The sequence below is a fragment of the Entelurus aequoreus genome, linkage group LG01 (genome assembly GCF_033978785.1).
Source record: "Entelurus aequoreus isolate RoL-2023_Sb linkage group LG01, RoL_Eaeq_v1.1, whole genome shotgun sequence".
Classification (NCBI taxonomy): Eukaryota; Metazoa; Chordata; class Actinopteri; order Syngnathiformes; family Syngnathidae; genus Entelurus; species Entelurus aequoreus.
Genome location: NC_084731.1, coordinates 200,229 through 223,380, shown reverse-complemented (window position 1 = coordinate 223,380; position 23,152 = coordinate 200,229). Strand labels below are relative to the sequence as shown.

Here is a 23,152-nt window from a genome sequence, read left to right as displayed (position 1 = left end):
CTGTATACTGTAATCATGCTGTATACTGTAATCATGCTGTATTGCTGTATACTGTAATCATGCTGTATTGTTGTATACTGTAATCATATAAAAGCAAGCTACAAGCTAGCATATAAAAAAGAGACTAGCGTGGGAGCTAGCATATAAAAAAGAGACTAGCGTGGGAGCTAGCACATAAAAAAGAGACTAGCGTGGGAGCTAGCATATAAAAAAGAGACTAGCGTGGGAGCTAGCATATAAAAAAGAGACTAGTGTGGGAGCTAGCATATAAAAAAGAGACTAGTGTGGGAGCTAGCATATAAAAAAGAGACTAGTGTGGGAGCTAGCATATAAAAAAGAGACTAGCGTGCATACTTGCCAACCCTCCCGTTTTTAGCGGGAGAATCCCGGTATTCAGCGCCTCTCCCGACAACCTCCCGGCAGAGATTTTCTCCCGACAAACTCCCGGTATTCAGCCGGAGCTGGAGGCCACACCCCCTCCAGCTCAATGCGGACCTGAGACTGAGTGGGGACAGCCTGTTCTCACGTCCGCTTTCCCACAATATAAACAGCTTGCCTAACGAATTCAAACGAATGGAAACAAGAATTTCAGTTCATCCAGGACAGTTGGAAGGGGAAGGTGTATGTTGCCTGTAAATATGGAGAACAGACTTCTCCATTGAACACGGTGGCCGGAATGATATACTCATCATGAACGGAGAAGTTAAACAGGACAATACTGCCATCTAATGGATAGCCACCAGAACACTGAAATTCAAGTATTTTATGTAAATAAAATAAATAAATATATATATATATAGCTAGAATTCACTGAAAGTCAAGTATTTCATACATATACATATATATATATATATATATATATATATATATATATATATATATATATATATATATATATATATATATATATATATATATATATATATATATATATGAAATACTCGAGTTGGTGAATTCTAGCTGTAAATAACCACGCCCCCAACCACGCTAACTGTCTTGGATATTGTCCACCCCTGTCGTCATCTATTAACTGTCTTGGATATTGTCCACCCCTGTCGTCATCTATTAACTGTCTTGGATATTGTCCACCCCTGTCGTCATCTATTAACTGTCTTGCATATTGTCCACCCCTGTCGTCATTTATTAACTGTCTTGGATATTGTCCACCCCTGTCGTCATCTATTAACTGTCTTGCATATTGTCCACCCCTGTCGTCATCTATTAACTGTCTTGGATATTGTCCACCCCTGTCGTCATCTATTAACTGTCTTGGATATTGTCCACCCCTGTCGTTCTATTAACTGTCTTGGATATTGTCCACCCCTGTCGTCATCTATTAACTGTCTTGCATATTGTCCACCCCTGTCGTCATCTATTAACTGTCTTGGATATTGTCCACCCCTGTCGTCATCTATTAACTGTCTTGGATATTGTCCACCCCTGTCGTTCTATTAACTGTCTTGGATATTGTCCACCCCTGTCGTCATCTATTAACTGTCTTGGATATTGTCCACCCCTGTCGTCATCTATTAACTGTCTTGGATATTGTCCACCCCTGTCGTCATCTATTAACTGTCTTGGATATTGTCCACCCCTGTCGTCATCTATTAACTGTCTTGCATATTGTCCACCCCTGTCGTCATCTATTAACTGTCTTGCATATTGTCCACCCCTGTCGTCATCTATTAACTGTCTTGCATATTGTCCACCCCTGTCGTCATCTATTAACTGTCTTGGATATTGTCCACCCCTGTCGTCATCTATTAACTGTCTTGCATATTGTCCACCCCTGTCGTCATCTATTAACTGTCTTGGATATTGTCCACCCCTGTCATCTATTAACTGTCTTGGATATTGTCCACCCCTGTCGTCATCTATTAACTGTCTTGGATATTGTCCACCCCTGTCATCTATTAACTGTCTTGGATATTGTCCACCCCTGTCGTCATCTATTAACTGTCTTGCATATTGTCCACCCCTGTCGTCATCTATTAACTGTCTTGGATATTGTCCACCCCTGTCATCTATTAACTGTCTTGGATATTGTCCACCCCTGTCGTCATCTATTAACACGCCGAGACTCCACGGAAATTAAGTGAGGGAAAATGATTTTAAACCAAGCGCTCGACTCTTGTTTTTTTCAAGCCAAAGGACGCCGGTGCACATGTGCTGGTGTGACTCCATTTCCAGGAAGTAAGCAGTGTTGCCTAAATGCATTAAGAAATCACAGTTTTTCGGTAATGAACAATTTGAACGGTATTACTAACCATCTGGAATTTTACCGTAGTTTATCATTATACCGTTTGCCGTTACAACCTTATACTATTTATAATAATGATAAAGGAACACACTAATAATGATATTTGTCCTCAAACATACTACTACTACTTAAAGGCCTACTGAAAGCCACTACTAGCGACCACGCAGTCTGATAGTTTATATATCAATGATGACATCTTAACATTGCAACACATGCCAATACGGCCGGGTTAACTTATAAAGTGACATTTTAAATTTCCCGCTAAACTTCCGGTTAAAAAACTCCTTTGGATATGACGTATGCGTGTGACGTCACGAGGGCAAGGGAAGTATTCGGAGCCCGTAGAATCCTATACAAAAAGCTCTGTGTTTTCATTTCATAATTCCACAGTATTCTGGACATCTGTGTTGGTGAATCTTTTGCAATTTGTTTAATGAACAATGGAGGCTGCAAAGAAGAACGTTGTAGGTGGGATCGGTGTATTAGCGGCTGGCTACTGCAACACAACAAGGACTACTTACTTGGATAGCAGACGCCTAGCCGACGCTAGCCGCCCACCCCACGGATGATCGGGTGAAGTCCTTCGTCGCGCCGTCGATCGCTGGAATGCAGGTGAGCACGGGTGTTGATGAGCAGATGAGGGCGGGCTGGCGTAGGTGGAGCACTAATGTTTTTATCATAGCTCTGTGATGTCCGGTTGCTAAGTTAGCTTCAGCGTCGTTAGCAAAAGCATTGTTAAGCTTTGCCAGGCTGAGAACTATTAACCGTGTAGTTACATGTCCATGGTTTAATAGTATTGTTGATCTTCTGTCTATCCTTCCAGTCAGGGATTTATTTATTTTGTTTCTATCTGCAGTTAAGCCAGATGCTATCACGTTAGCTCCGTAGCTAATTGTGTCACCGATGTATTGTCGTGGAGCTAAAAGTCACTGTGAATGTCCATTTGGCGTTCTCGACTCTCATTTTCAAGAGGATATAGTATCCCAGGTGGTTTAAAATACAAATCCGTGATCCACAATAGAAAAAGGAAGAGAGTGTGGAATCCAATGAGCCAGCTTGTACCTAAGTTACGGTCAGAGCGAAAAAAGATATGTCCTGCACTGCCTCTAGTTCTTCACTCTAACGTTCCTCATCCACAAATCTTTCATCCTCGCTCAAATTAATGGGGTAATCGTCGCTTTGTCGCTCCGAATCTCTCTCGCTCCATTGTAAACAACGGGGAATTGTGAGGAATACTAGCTCCTGTGACGTCACGCTACTTCCGGTACAGGCAAGGCTTTTTTTATCAGCGAGCAAAAGTTGCGAACTTTATCGTCGATTTTCTCTACTAAATCCTTTCAGCAAAAATATGGCAATATCGCGAAATGATCAAGTATGACACATAGAATGGATCTGCTATTCCCGTTTAAATAAAAAAAAATCATTTCAGTAGGCCTTTAACTTATAATAATAATAAACATACTACTAATACTAATAATGATATCTGTCCTCAGACATGATGTCATGTTGGAGAAATATACTACTACTACTACTACTACTAATAACAATAACACCAATCTGTTGTCTGTTATATTGTCATGAAGCAGGGTGGAAACAGGATCAATGAAGACCAAGTACTGACTCATAAGGAAATCCACAACCACCAGACAACATATGTATCATTTAGCAAATATTGGATTTGCACTATTATTATTTTAGTGCTTGTTTTTAGAAAAAATGTGATTTGTGTGTTTGCTTTTTTTAATAAAATGTGTCAACCAGAACATGTGTGTTGTGTTTGGGTTTGGTTACTTTATTATAATCCAAAGGTAAAGTTATTTTGCAGCCAGCAAGATCTGAACCTGAACATACAGGAAACAAATGACATAAAAGTATCTACATGACTGCAAGTAAGTTTAGGTGTAGATATAAAACAAAGTCCAGTATTACTTTGAACAAAACCTTTATAATGAGCGTGCTTACACACACAAAGTTCCTCAATTAATTGTGATACTGTTTTTCACTTATACAACATTGTGGTTAATACAGGAATATTGTGTATTTTAGCTTGTGTGCGGGCGCCTTCAATTCCATCTATCTGTCCACCTTCTTCCGCTTGTCAGAAGTCGGGTCGCGGGGACAGCAGCCTAAGCAGAGAAGCCCAGACTTCCCTCTCCCCATCAAATTCATCCTGAGGAGTTCCCAGGCCAGCTGGGAGACTATGTGCCTCCCTACCATTTTTAGGGTGTGACCGACCCGTAGAAGACCACGGGGAAGACCCGGGTCTTGGATGCGCCCTAAAGACCTGGCGGGACGGCATAGCTCGGTTGGTAGAGCGGCCGTGCCAGCAACTTGAGGGTTCCAGGTTCGATCCCCGCTTCCGACATCCTAGTAACTTCCGTTGTGTCCTTGGGCAAGACACTTGACCCACCTGCTCCCAGTGCCACCCGCACTGCTTTAATTGTAACTTAGATATTGGCTTTCACTATGTAAAGTGCTTTGAGTCGCTAGAGAAAGGCGCTATATAAATATAATTTACTTCACTTCACCTCCCCAGGGGAGTCGTTCGGGGGGCATCCTGACCAGATGCCCTCATCTGGCTCCTCTCCATGTGGAGGAGCAGCAGCTCTACTCTGAGATCCTCTCCAATTACTTTGAAAGGTCAAATAAGAACAAAAGCATTTGTTAACTACCAGCAGTAGAAACATCCAGATGAATGGTTATAAGTAAATCAGTGCTGCTCTAACACATCACAAATATTGTCAGTTATAAGAATACAAATAATAGTTTCAAATAAACACTAGCGCGATGTTGTGTTTAAACTCAATGAAGAAGGTGACATTATAACCGCATTGTGAACGTTGACTGCATAATCAGACTTCAGTATATTTGTGTCTTGTCATTGTTGTTAAAGTCCATGTCAATTTCCCATTTACTGATCGAGGGCTTAACCACTGTGACGTAATGACAGGGCTCCCGAAGGGCAATGGAAAATGAAAGTGGTGTAGAACCAACACCGGTTTAGCTCCAACTCCGAACTGAATCTACTCCAGCACCAAAGCTCTCTGCAGTGGAAAAGGGGTATCTGTGCTGTAGTTTTACCCCAAATCTGACTGGAACTTTTCAAACAGATTGTTTTCTTTGAGGTTGTCCCAAAGTTAGGCAGAAACAACCCTGTCCATGACCTCAGCCAGGAAAGGGATGTTGGGGATGGGACGATCATGTGCCAAAACTCTGGGATCGAGTGATGTTTTTTTAAGATGAGGACAGATCATGGCTGTTTTTAGCATTGGTGGAATATATTTATTAGTGTACATAAGCGGGACTATGGTAGAAACATTGAATTTAACCAGGGGGTAGGAAGAGGGTCCAATTGACAAGAAGAAGGCTTCATCTTTTGGACAATACCGTCCACTTCACTCTTGGTAGTAATGGCAAACTCAGAGAAGCCACCTTCCGGACCTACTAAAGGCAACTTCAGCTGATGATATCCATATCTGACAAAGCCTTTGATGTTTCCTATAGACCAGATTGTGAACAGTTACATCTTGCTCTAACAGCACGATGCTCAAAAGCACGTCCAGCTGTTTTCATCTGCCCAACGAATGGCCTGTTTTAGTGAAAGTGACCATTCGGTTTTTATTTTTTACAGAAGCATGAACATTTAGGATCTTCTAGAGTGCCGCATTGTAGTAATTTACACTATACACGTCATTCACTGGCAAATTTTGTGCAGTTTTAGCCAGGTCAACTATGTCCAGACTAAAGTCTGTTTGAGTCATGTTTTTCCCATTTCTAAATGTTGTATAGCGTTGTGGCTTAAAGAGTTTATCTTGGGGGAGGTTAATGGAGATGGGCAGCACGGTGGCACAGGGGTTAGTGCATGTGCCTCACAATACGAAGGTCCTGAGTAGTCCTGAGTTTAATCCCGGGCTCTGGATCTTTCTGTGTGGAGTTTGCATGTTGCAAATGTGGACCAAGCTCTGATCCACTATGGACTGGACTCTCACACTATTATGTTAGATCCACTATGGACTGGACTCTCACTATTATGTTAGATCCACTATGGACTGGACTCTCACACTATTATGTTAGATCCACTATGGACTGGACTCTCACACTATTATGTTAGATCCACTATGGACTGGACTCTCACACTATTATGTTAGATCCACTATGGACTGGACTCTCACACTATTATGTTAGATCCACTATGGACTGGACTCTCACTATTATGTTAGATCCACTATGGACTGGACTCTCACTATTATGTTAGATCCACTATGGACTGGACTCTCACACTATTATGTTAGATCCACTATGGACTGGACTCTCACTATTATGTTAGATCCACTATGGACTGGACTCTCACACTATTATGTTAGATCCACTATGGACTGGACTCTCACTATTATGTTAGATCCACTATGGACTGGACTCTCACACTATTATGTTAGATCCACTATGGACTGGACTCTCACTATTATGTTAGATCCACTATGGACTGGACTCTCACTATTATGTTAGATCCACTATGGACTGGACTCTCACACTATTATGTTAGATCCACTATGGACTGGACTCTCACTATTATGTTAGATCCACTATGGACTGGACTCTCTCACTATTATGTTAGATCCACTATGGACTGGACTCTCTCACTATTATGTTAGATCCACTATGGACTGGACTCTCACACTATTATGTTAGATCCACTATGGACTGGACTCTCACTATTATGTTAGATCCACTATGGACTGGACTCTCACACTATTATGTTAGATCCACTATGGACTGGACTCTCACACTATTATGTTAGATCCACTATGGACTGGACTCACACTATTATGTTAGATCCACTATGGACTGGACTCTCACTATTATGTTAGATCCACTATGGACTGGACTCTCACTATTATGTTAAATCCACTATGGACTGGACTCTCACTATTATGTTAGATCCATCTGCTTTAATGGGGGAAGGCCAGGCCGATGGCGCTCGCCTCACTCCGATGGCCATCCAGCCAAAACTAAACATTGGACGGCAAGACTTTTTAGCCAGGGTTAAAGTAGACACGTGTGTGAACCAAATGAGATGTCACGCACCGAGCTACGGGAAACAATAGCTGATAATCTCGCAGGTGTGCAGGAAATATTCCCCATTATAAAGGTATGTTGGCCGATGTATTTGTTTATTTGTGAATAGCGTCGCCATGGTAACGTGAAATGTTCCCAATTTAAAAATTTGCCTATCGGCGCAAACGAGACCTTTCCGACGGTATAACATATGTGGGGGTTCGTTGGCCGGTTCGTCTCGTATTAGACAAAGTAGGCTGGCCCATTTTTGCAAAAAAAATTGCCGCATATTTTCTTGACATTGTGAATAGCGTCGCCATGGTAACCTGCAATGTTCCCAATTTAAAACACGCCCATAGCTGGAAAGTAGACCTTTCCGACGGTATAACATATGTGGGGGTTCGTTGGCCGGTTCGTCTCGTATTAGACAAAAGGTGATTCCCTATTCAATAGGCCCATTTTTGGTATTTTTCGTGAATAGCGTTGCCATGGTAACACAAAATGTTCCCAATTTAGATTTCCGCAATGGGCGCGAACGAGACCTTTCCCACGGTATAACATATGTGAAGTGAAGTGAAGTGAATTACATTTATATAGCGCTTTTTCTCAAGTGACTCAAAGCGCTTTACATAGTGAAACCCAATATCTAAGTTACATTCAAACCAGTGTGGGTGGCACTGGGAGCAGGTGGGTAAAGTGTCTTGCCCAAGGACACAACGGCAGTGACTAGGATGGCGGAAGCGGGGATCGAACCTGCAACCCTCAAGTTGCTGGCACGGCCGCTCTACCAACCGAGCTATACCGCCCCATGTGGGGGTTCGTTGGCCGTTTCGTCTCGTAGTGAACGTAAGAGTTTAGGATAGAAGATTAATAATAAAAGTTGAAGTATGAGCAATAATAATTCACTGCTGTTTAGCAGTGAATGAGCGCTGGCATTGCAGCAGGCCCATAATTATAAAAATAGAGCAAAACAATATATCTCAATACAAATGACTAATATCACAGATTTGTTATTAAACATATGTAAATGTTTTACCCTTTTTTACAGAAAATATATGTATCATCAACATCAATATGATGACATCATATTGACCACGCCCCCACATCCACAAGTATATTGGTAAGCTGGTGTGCCGCCACGGTATTTTAATTATCGCCACCCTTTGAAAATAAAGTTTTTTTTAACTTGAAAACAAATATAATATATTGTAACCCCCAGAAGAAATCACACAAAGTTTGACACTATTTTTAACTTTTATTACCAAACCTATAACAAACAGCACAATTCCATCATGTTTTTCCTCCCGTGCGAACCCTTTGGTCCCGTGAGTCTGCTTCCCCGGATACACAACAACACTTCCTTATTCTCCACCAATCACTTTTCAGGCACGGACGGTGTGTTTGTGACATGGGAAAAACTGACATCAAATCCAAACCACAGGAAAATAGAACATTAACATTAGTTGGTCGATACAGTGTGAATTGATATATATAGCTTATTATTTGCGCATAATTGACAAGTGAGGTATCAAAAATTTGACCACCGAAAACCACCCTACCGAAAGCGAATGTAAAGAAAACGCACGTCATTGTGACTGTCTGGAGCGTTGTCAGCATGTCTGTGATGTGGACACATCAAGGGACAGAAGTAGAGTCTCTTAACACAAGCACATTTTATAATAACACCAGAAGAAGATGCTAGATCTGTTTTTAATTTAAAAAAGTCATTAAAAGTCTATAAACACTTGAAAAAATTGCCACAAAGTACATTGTACAAAAAGCAGTAACAATTGAAAATATGGCAAAACGATAAAAAAAAAAATGTTAACACCAATTATAATATATTTGTGTTAAATGTATGTTTACATTTTTAAGCCTTTATAAAGAAAATCATATTATCATAGCAAATTATGCAAATGGTGACCACGCCCATGACCACGCCCCCAACACCACAGGTATCTTGGCAGTTTAGGGGAAACTTTGGTATACATTAGTTGTGTAGTTGTGACTGGCCAACTCATATAACAAATTCATTATTTCTGGTAGATTTTTAAAACCGTTTTTTTTCCTTACCGTTCCAAATAGGAACATATCTATTTACACAAAGTTTATATTTTGGGCAGAAATGTCTTCTCTATTGTTTTCAAGTGCATCCATCTCTCTTGCGTCGTTGGTTTGATTGAATGAAGTGGATTGCAAGTCGCCTCGCTGCTGTCATGAACGGGTGTTGCCCCGAGTGTGCGGAGGCTTCAGTTAAACACACTCCTGCTGGCAACAATACCGCTGACCATTACTTTTTCCATGAGAGCAAAATCCGGGGAAAAACAGGATGGGCAAGTTGCTGGGAAAGGAGAAGAAAATATAAGGTTATGTTTCACACACTCGTCGTATTGGAGTGTGTGAAAGGAGGTGGGACACAGCAAACATTAAGGATTACATGTATTGGTATGGTGGTATTGTCTCAAACACACACCTCTTTATAAAATATACTGGTATAATTCGTAATACCGGTATACCGCCCAACCCTAACTCAATGTATTATTACAGTCCAGGAGAGAACTGACAAGAGACATCCCTCCACGTAGCCCGTGGTCTCATGTGTCACCACCTGCTGGAGTCACAGAAACACATCGTGACAGCAATAGGTGGCAACATGATTACCTATATAAACTAATTGACGTCACAAACACGATGATGAAATATTAAAGGGGAACTGCACTTTTTTTTGGAATTTTGCCTATCTTTCACAATCATTATGAAAGACATGACGTTGAATGTCATTTTTAAAAATGTATTTTAAAATGAAATAAATGCAATCAAAAGTCAGCTTACAATGGAATCTATGGGAGTCACTCTATTTTGCCTATGAAAGACCTTTAAATACATCCAAACACCTCCCTTAAGGTATTATATGTAAGTATATATGTCATGTAGTAACATTCATAATAACATGTAATATATACATGATGTAAGTATATATGTCATGTAGTAACATTCATAATAACATGTAATATATACATGATGTAAGTATATATGTCATGTAGTAACATTCATAATAACATGTAATATATACATGCTGTAAGTATATATGTCATGTAGTAACATTCATAATAACATGTCATATATACATGATGTAAGTATATATGTCATGTAGTAACATTCATAATAACATGTAATATATACATGATGTAAGTATATATGTCATGTAGTAACATTCATAATAACATGTAATATATACATGATGTAAGTATATATGTCATGTAGTAACATTCATAATAACATGTAATATATACATGATGTAAGTATATATGTCATGCAGTAACATTCATAATAACATGTAATATATACATGATGTAAGTATATATGTCATGTAGTAACATTCATAATAACATGTAATATATACATGATGTAAGTATATATGTCATGTAGTAACATTCATAATAACATGTCATATATACATGATGTAAGTATATATGTCATGTAGTAACATTCATAATAACATGTAATATATACATGCTGTAAGTATATATGTCATGTAGTAACATTCATAATAACATGTCATATATACATGATGTAAGTATATATGTCATGTAGTAACATTCATAATAACATGTAATATATACATGATGTAAGTATATATGTCATGTAGTAACATTCATAATAACATGTAATATATACATGATGTAAGTATATATGTCATGTAGTAACATTCATAATAACATGTAATATATACATGATGTAAGTATATATGTCATGCAGTAACATTCATAATAACATGTAATATATACATGATGTAAGTATATATGTCATGTAGTAACATTCATAATAACATGTAATATATACATGATGTAAGTATATATGTCATGCAGTAACATTCATAATAACATGTAATATATACATGATGTAAGTATATATGTCATGCAGTAACATTCATAATAACATGTAATATATACATGCTGTAAGTATATATGTCATGTAGTAACATTCATAATAACATGTAATATATACATGATGTAAGTATATGTGTCATGTAGTAACATTCATAATAACATGTAATATATACATGCTGTAAGTATATATGTCATGTAGTAACATTCATAATAACATGTAATATATACATGATGTAAGTATATATGTCATACAGTAACATTCATAATAACATGTAACATATACATGATGTAAGTATATATGTCATGCAGTAACATTCATAATAACATGTAATATATACATGCTGTAAGTATATATGTCATGTAGTAACATTCATAATAACATGTAATATATACATGATGTAAGTATATGTGTCATGTAGTAACATTCATAATAACATGTAATATATACATGATGTAAGTATATATGTCATGTAGTAACATTCATAATAACATGTAATATATACATGATGTAAGTATATATGTCATGTAGTGTTATTCATAATAACATGTCATATATACATGATGTAAGTATATATGTCATGTAGTAACATTCATAATAACATGTAATATATACATGATGTAAGTATATATGTCATGTAGTAACATTCATAATAACATGTAATATATACATGATGTAAGTATATATGTCATGTAGTAACATTCATAATAACATGTAATATATACATGATGTAAGTATATATGTGATCTAATAACATTCATAATAACATGTACATGATGTAAGTATATATGTCATGTAGTAACATTCATAATAACATGTAATATATACATGTAAGTATATATGTCATGTAGTAACATTCATAATAACATGTAATATATACATGATGTAAGTATATATGTCATGTAGTAACATTCATAATAACATGTAATATATACATGATGTAAGTATATATGTCATGTAGTAACATTCATAATAACATGTAATATATACATGATGTAAGTATATATGTCATGTAGTAACATTCATAATAACATAATAAATACATGATGTAAGTATACATGTCATGTAGTAACATTCATAATAACATGTAATATATACATGCTGGATATGTCATGTAGTAACATTCATAATAACATGTAATATATACATGATGTAAGTATATATGTCATGTAGTAACATTCATAATAACATGTAATATATACATGATGTAAGTATATATGTCATGTAGTAACATTCATAATAACATGTCATATATACATGATGTAAGTATATATGTCATGTAGTAACATTCATAATAACATGTAATATATACATGATGTAAGTATATATGTCATGTAGTAACATTCATAATAACATTTAATATATACATGCTGTATATGTCATGTAGTAACATTCATAATAACATGTAATATATACATGATGTAAGTATATATGTCATGTAGTAACATTCATAATAACATGTAATATATACATGATGTTAGTATATATGTCATGTAGTAACATTCATAATAACATGTAATATATACATGATGTAAGTATATATGTCATGTAGTAACATTCATAATAACATGTAATATATACATGATGTAAGTATATATGTCATGTAGTAACATTCATAATAACATGTAATATATACATGCTGTATATGTCATGTAGTAACATTCATAATAACATGTAATATATACATGCTGTATATGTCATGTAGTAACAGTCATAATAACATAATATATACATGCTGTATATGTCATGTAGTAACAGGCACATTCATAATAACATTTAATATCTACGTATTTTGATGATTTGAAGCATAGGCGGCGACTGAGTTTAAAGAAGGCATCACAAGGTCTACATGACAGATTACTGCTCACTGCAGACTTCATTAGAAGCAACAAACATAATAAAACATCACTTACTGTGCAATGTCTGCTGTCATTAGGATGCCGACTGATAGATTGTTGTTATATGCCCGTTTTAGATGAAAAATGACTCATAATCCTCACGAAGAAAAGGGGAGTGGAACCAAGCGTCTTTTCGTGTCGTTCTCACCATTCCCGGGTCTAAATTGGCTGTCAAAGTGTACCAACATGTCGGAATACGTCCTCTTCTACTATCCAGGTGAGAGGCATGATTTATGATGTACAATAAAGTTTCAGTAGCAAAGGAAGCGAGCTTCTTCACTTGATGATGTAAACATTGGCACACACGCTAGTGATCAGGGCGCCGCTAAACGTGCAATATCACTAATACTCCGTCAATATTCAAGTCACAAACTGTAAGAGGAGTATTGTTGCCGCTGTTTGGGTCTTTTTTTATTGGCTTTGCTGCAAGCTGACTTTTAGTAGTTTATTTACGAGTTGTCTTTTTTAAACATCTGTCGTCATGACTTTTATAATGATTAGGAACGAGAGGCAAAATTGCAAAAAAAGTGAAGTTCCCCATCAAATGCATCGGCAAAAATGTGAAAGTTGTGTCATTGCTGCCATCTTTTTTACATAGTTGAACTCCAATGTTGCTGGGGGGGGGGTAATAATTCATATTTCTCCGATGGGCACATTAATCAGTCTTAAGAGTGAAAGTTGTCACTTTTTTATGTGAACTGTTACCCAGCATCCCCTCTGTGTGTCACCTAACTATCCACTGTTACCCAGCATCCCCTCTGTGTGTCACCTAACTATCCACTGTTACCCAGCATCCCCTCTGTGTGTCACCTAACTATCCACTGTCACCCAGCATCCCCTCTGTGTATCACCTAACTATCCACTGTTACCCAGCATCCCCTATGTGTGTCACCTAACTATGCACTGTTACCCAGCATCCCCTCTGTGTGTCACCTAACTATCCACTGTTACCCAGCATCCCCTCTGTGTGTAACCTAACTATCCACTGTCACCCAGCATCCCCTCTGTGTGTCACCTAACTATCCACTGTTACCCAGCATCCCCTCTGTGTGTCACCTAACTATCCACTGTTACCCAGCATCCCCTCTGTGTGTCACCTAACTATCCACTGTTACCCAGCATCCCCTCTGTGTGTCACCTAACTATCCACTGTTACCCAGCATCCCCTCTGTGTGTCACCTAACTATGCACTGTTACCCAGCATCCCCTCTGTGTGTCACCTAACTATCCACTGTCACCCAGCATGCCCTCTGTGTATCACCTAACTATGCACTGTTACCCAGCATCCCCTCTGTGTGTCACCTAACTATCCACTGTCACCCAGCATCCCCTCTGTGTATCACCTAACTATCCACTGTTACCCAGCATCCCCTCTGTGTGTCACCTAACTATGCACTGTTACCCAGCATCCCCTCTGTGTGTCACCTAACTATCCACTGTCACCCAGCATCCCCTCTGTGTGTCACCTAACTATCCACTGTTACCCAGCATCCCCTCTGTGTATCACCTAACTATCCACTGTTACCCAGCATCCCCTCTGTGTGTCACCTAACTATCCACTGTTACCCAGCATCCCCTCTGTGTATCACCTAACTATCCACTGTTACCCAGCATCCCCTCTGTGTGTCACCTAACTATCCACTGTTACCCAGCATCCCCTCTGTGTGTCACCTAACTATCCACTGTTACCCAGCATCCCCTCTGTGTGTCACCTAACTATCCACTGTTACCCAGCATCCCCTCTGTGTGTCACCTAACTATCCACTGTTACCCAGCATCCCCTCTGTGTATCACCTAACTATCCACTGTTACCCAGCATCCCCTCTGTGTGTCACCTAACTATCCACTGTTACCCAGCATCCCCTCTGTGTGTCACCTAACTATCCACTGTTACCCAGCATCCCCTCTGTGTGTCACCTAACTATCCACTGTTACCCAGCATCCCCTCTGTGTGTCACCTAACTATCCACTGTTACCCAGCATCCCCTCTGTGTGTCACCTAACTATCCACTGTCACCAGCATCCCCTCTGTGTGTCACCTAACTATCCACTGTTACCCAGCATCCCTCTGTGTCACCTAACTATCCACTGTTACCCAGCATACTGTCACCCAGCATCCCCTCTGTGTATCACCTAACTATCCACTGTTACCCAGCATCCCCTCTGTGTGTCACCTAACTATGCACTGTTACCCAGCATCCCCTCTGTGTGTCACCTAACTATCCACTGTCACCCAGCATCCCCTCTGTGTGTCACCTAACTATCCACTGTTACCCAGCATCCCCTCTGTGTATCACCTAACTATCCACTGTTACCCAGCATCCCCTCTGTGTATCACCTAACTATCCACTGTTACCCAGCATCCCCTCTGTGTGTCACCTAACTATCCACTGTTACCCAGCATCCCCTCTGTGTGTCACCTAACTATCCACTGTTACCCAGCATCCCCTCTGTGTGTCACCTAACTATCCACTGTTACCCAGCATCCCCTCTGTGTATCACCTAACTATCCACTGTTACCCAGCATCCCCTCTGTGTATCACCTAACTATCCACTGTTACCCAGCATCCCCTCTGTGTGTCACCTAACTATCCACTGTTACCCAGCATCCCCTCTGTGTGTCACCTAACTATCCACTGTTACCCAGCATCCCCTCTGTGTGTCACCTAACTATCCACTGTTACCCAACATCCCCTCTGTGTGTCACCTAACTATCCACTGTTACCCAGCATCCCCTCTGTGTGTCACCTAACTATCCACTGTCACCCAGCATCCCCTCTGTGTGTCACCTAACTATCCACTGTTACCCAGCATCCCCTCTGTGTGTCACCTAACTATCCACTGTTACCCAGCATCCCCTCTGTGTCACCTAACTATCCACTGTTACCCAGCATCCCCTCTGTGTATCACCTAACTATCCACTGTTACCCAGCATCCCCTCTGTGTGTCACCTAACTATCCACTGTTACCCAGCATCCCCTCTGTGTGTCACCTAACTATCCACTGTCACCCAGCATCCCCTCTGTGTGTCACCTAACTATCCACTGTTACCCAGCATCCCCTCTGTGTGTCACCTAACTATCCACTGTTACCCAGCATCCCCTCTGTGTGTCACCTAACTATCCACTGTTACCCAGCATCCCCTCTGTGTATCACCTAACTATCCACTGTTACCCAGCATCCCCTCTGTGTGTCACCTAACTATCCACTGTTACCCAGCATCCCCTCTGTGTGTCACCTAACTATCCACTGTTACCCAGCATCCCCTCTGTGTGTCACCTAACTATCCACTGTTACCCAGCATCCCCTCTGTGTGTCACCTAACTATCCACTGTTACCCAGCATCCCCTCTGTGCGTCACCTAACTATCCACTGTTACCCAGCATCCCCTCTGTGTGTCACCTAACTATGCACTGTTACCCAGCATCCCCTCTGTGTATCACCTAACTATCCACTGTTACCCAGCATCCCCTCTGTGTGTCACCTAACTATCCACTGTTACCCAGCATCCCCTATGTGTGTCACCTAACTATGCACTGTTACCCAGCATCCCCTCTGTGTGTCACCTAACTATCCACTGTTACCCAGCATCCCCTCTGTGTGTCACCTAACTATCCACTGTTACCCAGCATCCCCTATGTGTGTCACCTAACTATGCACTGTTACCCAGCATCCCCTCTGTGTGTCACCTAACTATCCACTGTTACCCAGCATCCCCTCTGTGTGTAACCTAACTATCCACTGTCACCCAGCATCCCCTCTGTGTGTCACCTAACTATCCACTGTTACCCAGCATCCCCTCTGTGTGTCACCTAACTATCCACTGTTACCCAGCATCCCCTCTGTGTGTCACCTAACTATCCACTGTTACCCAGCATCCCCTCTGTGAGTCACCTAACTATCCACTGTTACCCAGCATCCCCTCTGTGTGTCACCTAACTATCCACTGTTACCCAACATCCCCTCTGTGTGTCACCTAACTATCCACTGTTACCCAGCATCCCCTCTGTGTGTCACCTAACTATCCACTGTCACTAGCATCCCCTCTGTGTGTCACCTAACTAGCCACTGTTACCCAGCATCCCCTCTGTGTCACCTAACTATCCACTGTTACCCAGCATCCCCTCTGTGTGTCACCTAACTATGCACTGTTACCCAGCATCCCCTCTGTGTGTCACCTAACTATCCACTGTTACCCAGCATCCCCTCTGTGTGTCACCTAACTATCCACTGTCACCCAGCATCCCCTCTGTGTATCACCTAACTATCCACTGTTACCCAGCATCCCCTCTGTGTATCACCTAACTATCCACTGTTACCCAGCATCCCCTCTGTGTGTCACCTAACTATCCACTGTTACCCAGCATCCCCTCTGTGTGTCACCTAACTATCCACTGTTACCCAGCATCCCCTCTGTGTATCACCTAACTATCCACTGTTACCCAGCATCCCCTCTGTGTATCACCTAACTATCCACTGTTACCCAGCATCCCCTCTGTGTGTCACCTAACTATCCACTATTACCCAGCATCCCCTCTGTGTGTCACCTAACTATCCACTGTTACCCAGCATCCCCTCTGTGTGTCACCTAACTATCCACTGTTACCCAACATCCCCTCTGTGTGTCACCTAACTATCCACTGTTACCCAGCATCCCCTCTGTGTGTCACCTAACTATCCACTGTCACCCAGCATCCCCTCTGTCTGTCACCTAACTATCCACTGTTACCCAGCATCCCCTCTGTGTCACCTAACTATCCACTGTTACCCAGCATCCCCTCTGTGTATCACCTAACTATCCACTGTTACCCAGCATCCCCTCTGTGTGTCACCTAACTATCCACTGTTACCCAGCATCCCCTCTGTGTGTCACCTAACTATCCACTGTTACCCAGCATCCCCTCTGTGTGTCACCTAACTATCCACTGTTACCCAGCATCCCCTCTGTGTGTCACCTAACTATCCACTGTTACCCAGCATCCCCTCTGTGTGTCACCTAACTATCCACTGTTACCCAGCATCCCCTCTGTGTGTCACCTAACTATCCACTGTTACCCAGCATCCCCTCTGTGTGTCACCTAACTATCCACTGTTACCCAGCATCCCCTCTGTGTGTCACCTAACTATCCACTGTTACCCAGCATCCCCTCTGTGTGTCACCTAACTATGCACTGTTACCCAGCATCCCCTCTGTGTGTCACCTAACTATCCACTGTTACCCAGCATCCCCTCTGTGTGTCACCTAACTATCCACTGTTACCCAGCATCCCCTATGTGTGTCACCTAACTATGCACTGTTACCCAGCATCCCCTCTGTGTGTCACCTAACTATCCACTGTTACCCAGCATCCCCTCTGTGTGTAACCTAACTATCCACTGTCACCCAGCATCCCCTCTGTGTGTCACCTAACTATCCACTGTCACCCAGCATCCCCTCTGTGTGTCACCTAACTATCCACTGTTACCCAGCATCCCCTCTGTGTGTCACCTAACTATCCACTGTTACCCAGCATCCCCTCTGTGTGTCACCTAACTATCCACTGTTACCCAGCATCCCCTCTGTGTGTCACCTAACTATGCACTGTTACCCAGCATCCCCTCTGTGTGTCACCTAACTATCCACTGTTACCCAGCATCCCCTCTGTGTGTCACCTAACTATCCACTGTTACCCAGCATCCCCTCTGTGTGTCACCTAACTATGCACTGTTACCCAGCATCCCCTCTGTGTGTCACCTAACTATCCACTGTTACCCAGCATCCCCTCTGTGTGTCACCTAACTATGCACTGTTACCCAGCATCCCCTCTGTGTGTCACCTAACTATCCACTGTTACCCAGCATCCCCTCTGTGTGTCACCTAACTATCCACTGTTACCCAGCATCCCCTCTGTGTGTCACCTAACTATCCACTGTTACCCAGCATCCCCTATGTGTGTCACCTAACTATGCACTGTTACCCAGCATCCCCTCTGTGTGTCACCTAACTATCCACTGTTACCCAGCATCCCCTCTGTGTGTAACCTAACTATCCACTGTCACCCAGCATCCCCTCTGTGTGTCACCTAACTATCCACTGTCACCCAGCATCCCCTCTGTGTGTCACCTAACTATCCACTGTTACCCAGCATCCCCTCTGTGTGTCACCTAACTATCCACTGTTACCCAGCATCCCCTCTGTGTGTCACCTAACTATCCACTGTTACCCAGCATCCCCTCTGTGTGTCACCTAACTATGCACTGTTACCCAGCATCCCCTCTGTGTGTCACCTAACTATCCACTGTTACCCAGCATCCCCTCTGTGTGTCACCTAACTATCCACTGTTACCCAGCATCCCCTCTGTGTGTCACCTAACTATGCACTGTTACCCAGCATCCCCTCTGTGTGTCACCTAACTATCCACTGTTACCCAGCATCCCCTCTGTGTGTCACCTAACTATCCACTGTTACCCAGCATCCCCTCTGTGTGTCACCTAACTATCCACTGTTACCCAGCATCCCCTCTGTGTGTCACCTAACTATCCACTGTTACCCAGCATCCCCTCTGTGTGTCACCTAACTATCCACTGTTACCCAGCATCCCCTCTGTGTGTCACCTAACTATCCACTGTTACCCAACATCCCCTCTGTGTGTCACCTAACTATCCACTGTTACCCAGCATCCCCTCTGTGTGTCACCTAACTATCCACTGTCACCCAGCATCCCCTCTGTCTGTCACCTAACTATCCACTGTTACCCAGCATCCCCTCTGTGTCACCTAACTATCCACTGTTACCCAGCATCCCCTCTGTGTATCACCTAACTATCCACTGTTACCCAGCATCCCCTCTGTGTGTCACCTAACTATCCACTGTTACCCAGCATCCCCTCTGTGTGTCACCTAACTATCCACTGTCACCCAGCATCCCCTCTGTGTATCACCTAACTATCCACTGTTACCCAGCATCCCCTCTGTGTATCACCTAACTATCCACTGTTACCCAGCACCCCCTCTGTGTGTCACCTAACTATCCACTGTTACCCAGCATCCCCTCTGTGTGTCACCTAACTATCCACTGTTACCCAGCATCCCCTCTGTGTGTCACCTAACTATCCACTGTTACCCAGCATCCCCTCTGTGTATCACCTAACTATCCACTGTTACCCAGCATCCCCTCTGTGTGTCACCTAACTATCCACTGTTACCCAGCATCCCCTCTGTGTGTCACCTAACTATCCACTGTTACCCAGCATCCCCTCTGTGTGTCACCTAACTATCCACTGTTACCCAGCATCCCCTCTGTGTGTCACCTAACTATCCACTGTTACCCAGCATCCCCTCTGTGTGTCACCTAACTATCCACTGTTACCCAGCATCCCCTCTGTGTGTCACCTAACTATCCACTGTTACCCAGCATCCCCTATGTGTGTCACCTAACTATGCACTGTTACCCAGCATCCCCTCTGTGTGTCACCTAACTATCCACTGTTACCCAGCATCCCCTCTGTGTGTAACCTAACTATCCACTGTCACCCAGCATCCCCTCTGTGTGTCACCTAACTATCCACTGTCACCCAGCATCCCCTCTGTGTGTCACCTAACTATCCACTGTTACCCAGCATCCCCTCTGTGTGTCACCTAACTATCCACTGTTACCCAGCATCCCCTCTGTGTGTCACCTAACTATCCACTGTCACCCAGCATCCCCTCTGTGTGTCACCTAACTATCCACTGTTACCCAGCATCCCCTCTGTGTGTCACCTAACTATCCACTGTTACCCAGCATCTAACCCTAACCCTAACCCTTTTTCCTGGTTAAATAAAGGTTAATAATAATAACTTGGCTGAAATGCACTTTACAAATGGTAAATGTTTTTTTAAGTGGACAGAGATTTTTATACACTTCACTCGTGTGGATGGAAGTTTTTTCCCAACACCAAAATAGCAATGTGCATTTTTGCAAATGTTTGTGTTTGTGTTGACATGGCCTAGTTCAGCATCAGTCATCTGACATAATACATGCTCCCATTCATATATGGATAGAAATTGCCAACAGAGACACACTCCAATATCACACTCCACACTACACACTCCACACTACACACTCCAATATCACACTCCACACTACACACTCCACACTACTCACTCCAATATCACACTCCACACTCCACACTCCACACTACACACTCCACACTACACACTCCACACTACACACTCCAATATCACACTCCACACTACACACTCCACACTACTCACTCCAATATCACACTCCACACTACACACTCCACACTACACACTCCACACTACACACTCCACACTACACACTCCACACTACACACTCCACACTACTCACTCCAATATCACACTCCACACTACACACTCCACACTACACACTCCACACTACACACTCCACACTACACACTCCACACTACACACTCCAATATCACACTCCACACTCCAATATGGAGTAGGAAGTTGGTTTAAGGGCAAAGAGAAAGGAGACGATGTGTGTTTGTCTCCCAGCAGTGCGGCTGCATCAAAAGAGAAGTCGGAGACGCTTTGCTGAACTAAAAGTTGCTTTATTACAAGCGAGCGTCATTATGCAGGACTGCAGTTCCTGGAGGAGGTCAAGTCAAAAATGAGGCACTCCTAACTTCATCAGTTTTTATATTCCTCCTTCCTGTCTGGGTGTGTGTGCTAAGTCAGGAGAGCACATCCTGACCATAAAAGGAGAAGTTTGTGTGTCTGGAAAACAACTGCTTTAAGTCATAACTTAAATGTTTGGCGTTGAGCCCAACATGTAGTCTCTTCTCAAGGATAGGACTATCACTTTTGCATTCCAAAGTCCCAATTAGGACTACTACTACTACTACTACTACTGCAAGAAGTGCATTCCAAAGTCCCAATTAGGACTACTACTACTACTACTACTACTGCAAGAAGTGCATTCCAAAGTCCCAATTAGGACTACTACTACTACTACTACTGCAAGAAGTGCATTCCAAAGTCCCAATTAGGACTACTACTACTACTACTGCTGCAAGAAGTGATCCAATCCACCTGTGTTTGTCAAACTAAGGGGCTTCATCTTATTATGTGCTCAAACTGAAATACTACTATTTACTTCAACTTGGTGGTTTGCTTTGTCCAGGGTGAATATAAACCTTCACCATATTAGGATTATGATGAGTAAGACTTTTTTTTTACTTTGTGAAGGTTAGCATTGATGTGTGAAATACCTGATGATGTCTTTTTGTTGTGCTGAATTGTTCCCAGACAGCGTACAAGCCCTGGCTGTGTGCTCAGTACTTCCACAGCAGCCAGCAGTCATGTGACACAAAGGTGTCATGCCAGCAGTATTGTCTGGAGGTCCAACAGAGCTGTCCATTCATCCTGCCCGATAACCAGGATTTAATCCACGGTGGCACCCCCAGTTTCATCTGTACAGGTTGATGTTAGATGTCCATGCATTTGACTTTGACACCTTCTCACATGCTAATGGCAAACATGTGTTTGTCACCCCATTTCAGGATTGTTGCGAGAGAATGTGCCAGAGAGCAAAGCTGTGTGCTGTGACGTCCGATGGGACTCCAACATAAACGGCCCCTTAGGCCAGGCCCAAAAGAGGACTGCCTCCTCCTGCCAGTCCTCGGTCACGTCCATCGCCAGCCCCAGACTGTGCAGTGGGCGGCTGAAGTTCTGCCTTCTGGCGCTGGTCCTTCTGCACACTGTCATTATTATATCAGCCTCCCATAATTCCACCATGGCGGGCGGCACTCTCTCTTTTTGGCTAGAGAAGAGCACCTCCAATGAAGATTGAACATCCATCATATTGTTCTTCACAAATGTCAACTGTGTGGTGTTGGCATCTAGGAAGTGTCTGCTGCCAACACAACATCCAGCACAGGAATTGGTAGGGCTTGTTTGGTGGACAGGACCACTCCTCTAAAGTACTCACTTGTTTGGTGGACAGGACCACTCCTCTAAAGTACTCACTTGTTTGGTGGACAGGACCACTCCTCTAAAGTACTCACCTCGTCCCACTTCAATTCTTTCTATTGACAATATCAT

At 42.2% G+C, this 23,152-nt stretch overlaps 1 protein-coding gene across 1 annotated transcript in view; it reads left to right on the top strand.

The window, feature by feature from the left end:
- nalf1a (NALCN channel auxiliary factor 1a) overlaps positions 1-23,152 on the top strand; it is a 53,742-nt gene that overhangs the window by 29,224 nt on the left and 1,366 nt on the right. Inside the window, exons 2-3 of the mRNA XM_062041226.1 lie at positions 22,358-22,529; positions 22,612-23,152. The exon at positions 22,612-23,152 is cut by the window's right edge and continues 1,366 nt beyond it. Of these exons, the coding sequence (XP_061897210.1) occupies positions 22,358-22,529; positions 22,612-22,901 (462 nt within the window). The 3' untranslated portion in view covers positions 22,902-23,152. The remainder of the gene's footprint in view (positions 1-22,357; positions 22,530-22,611) is intronic.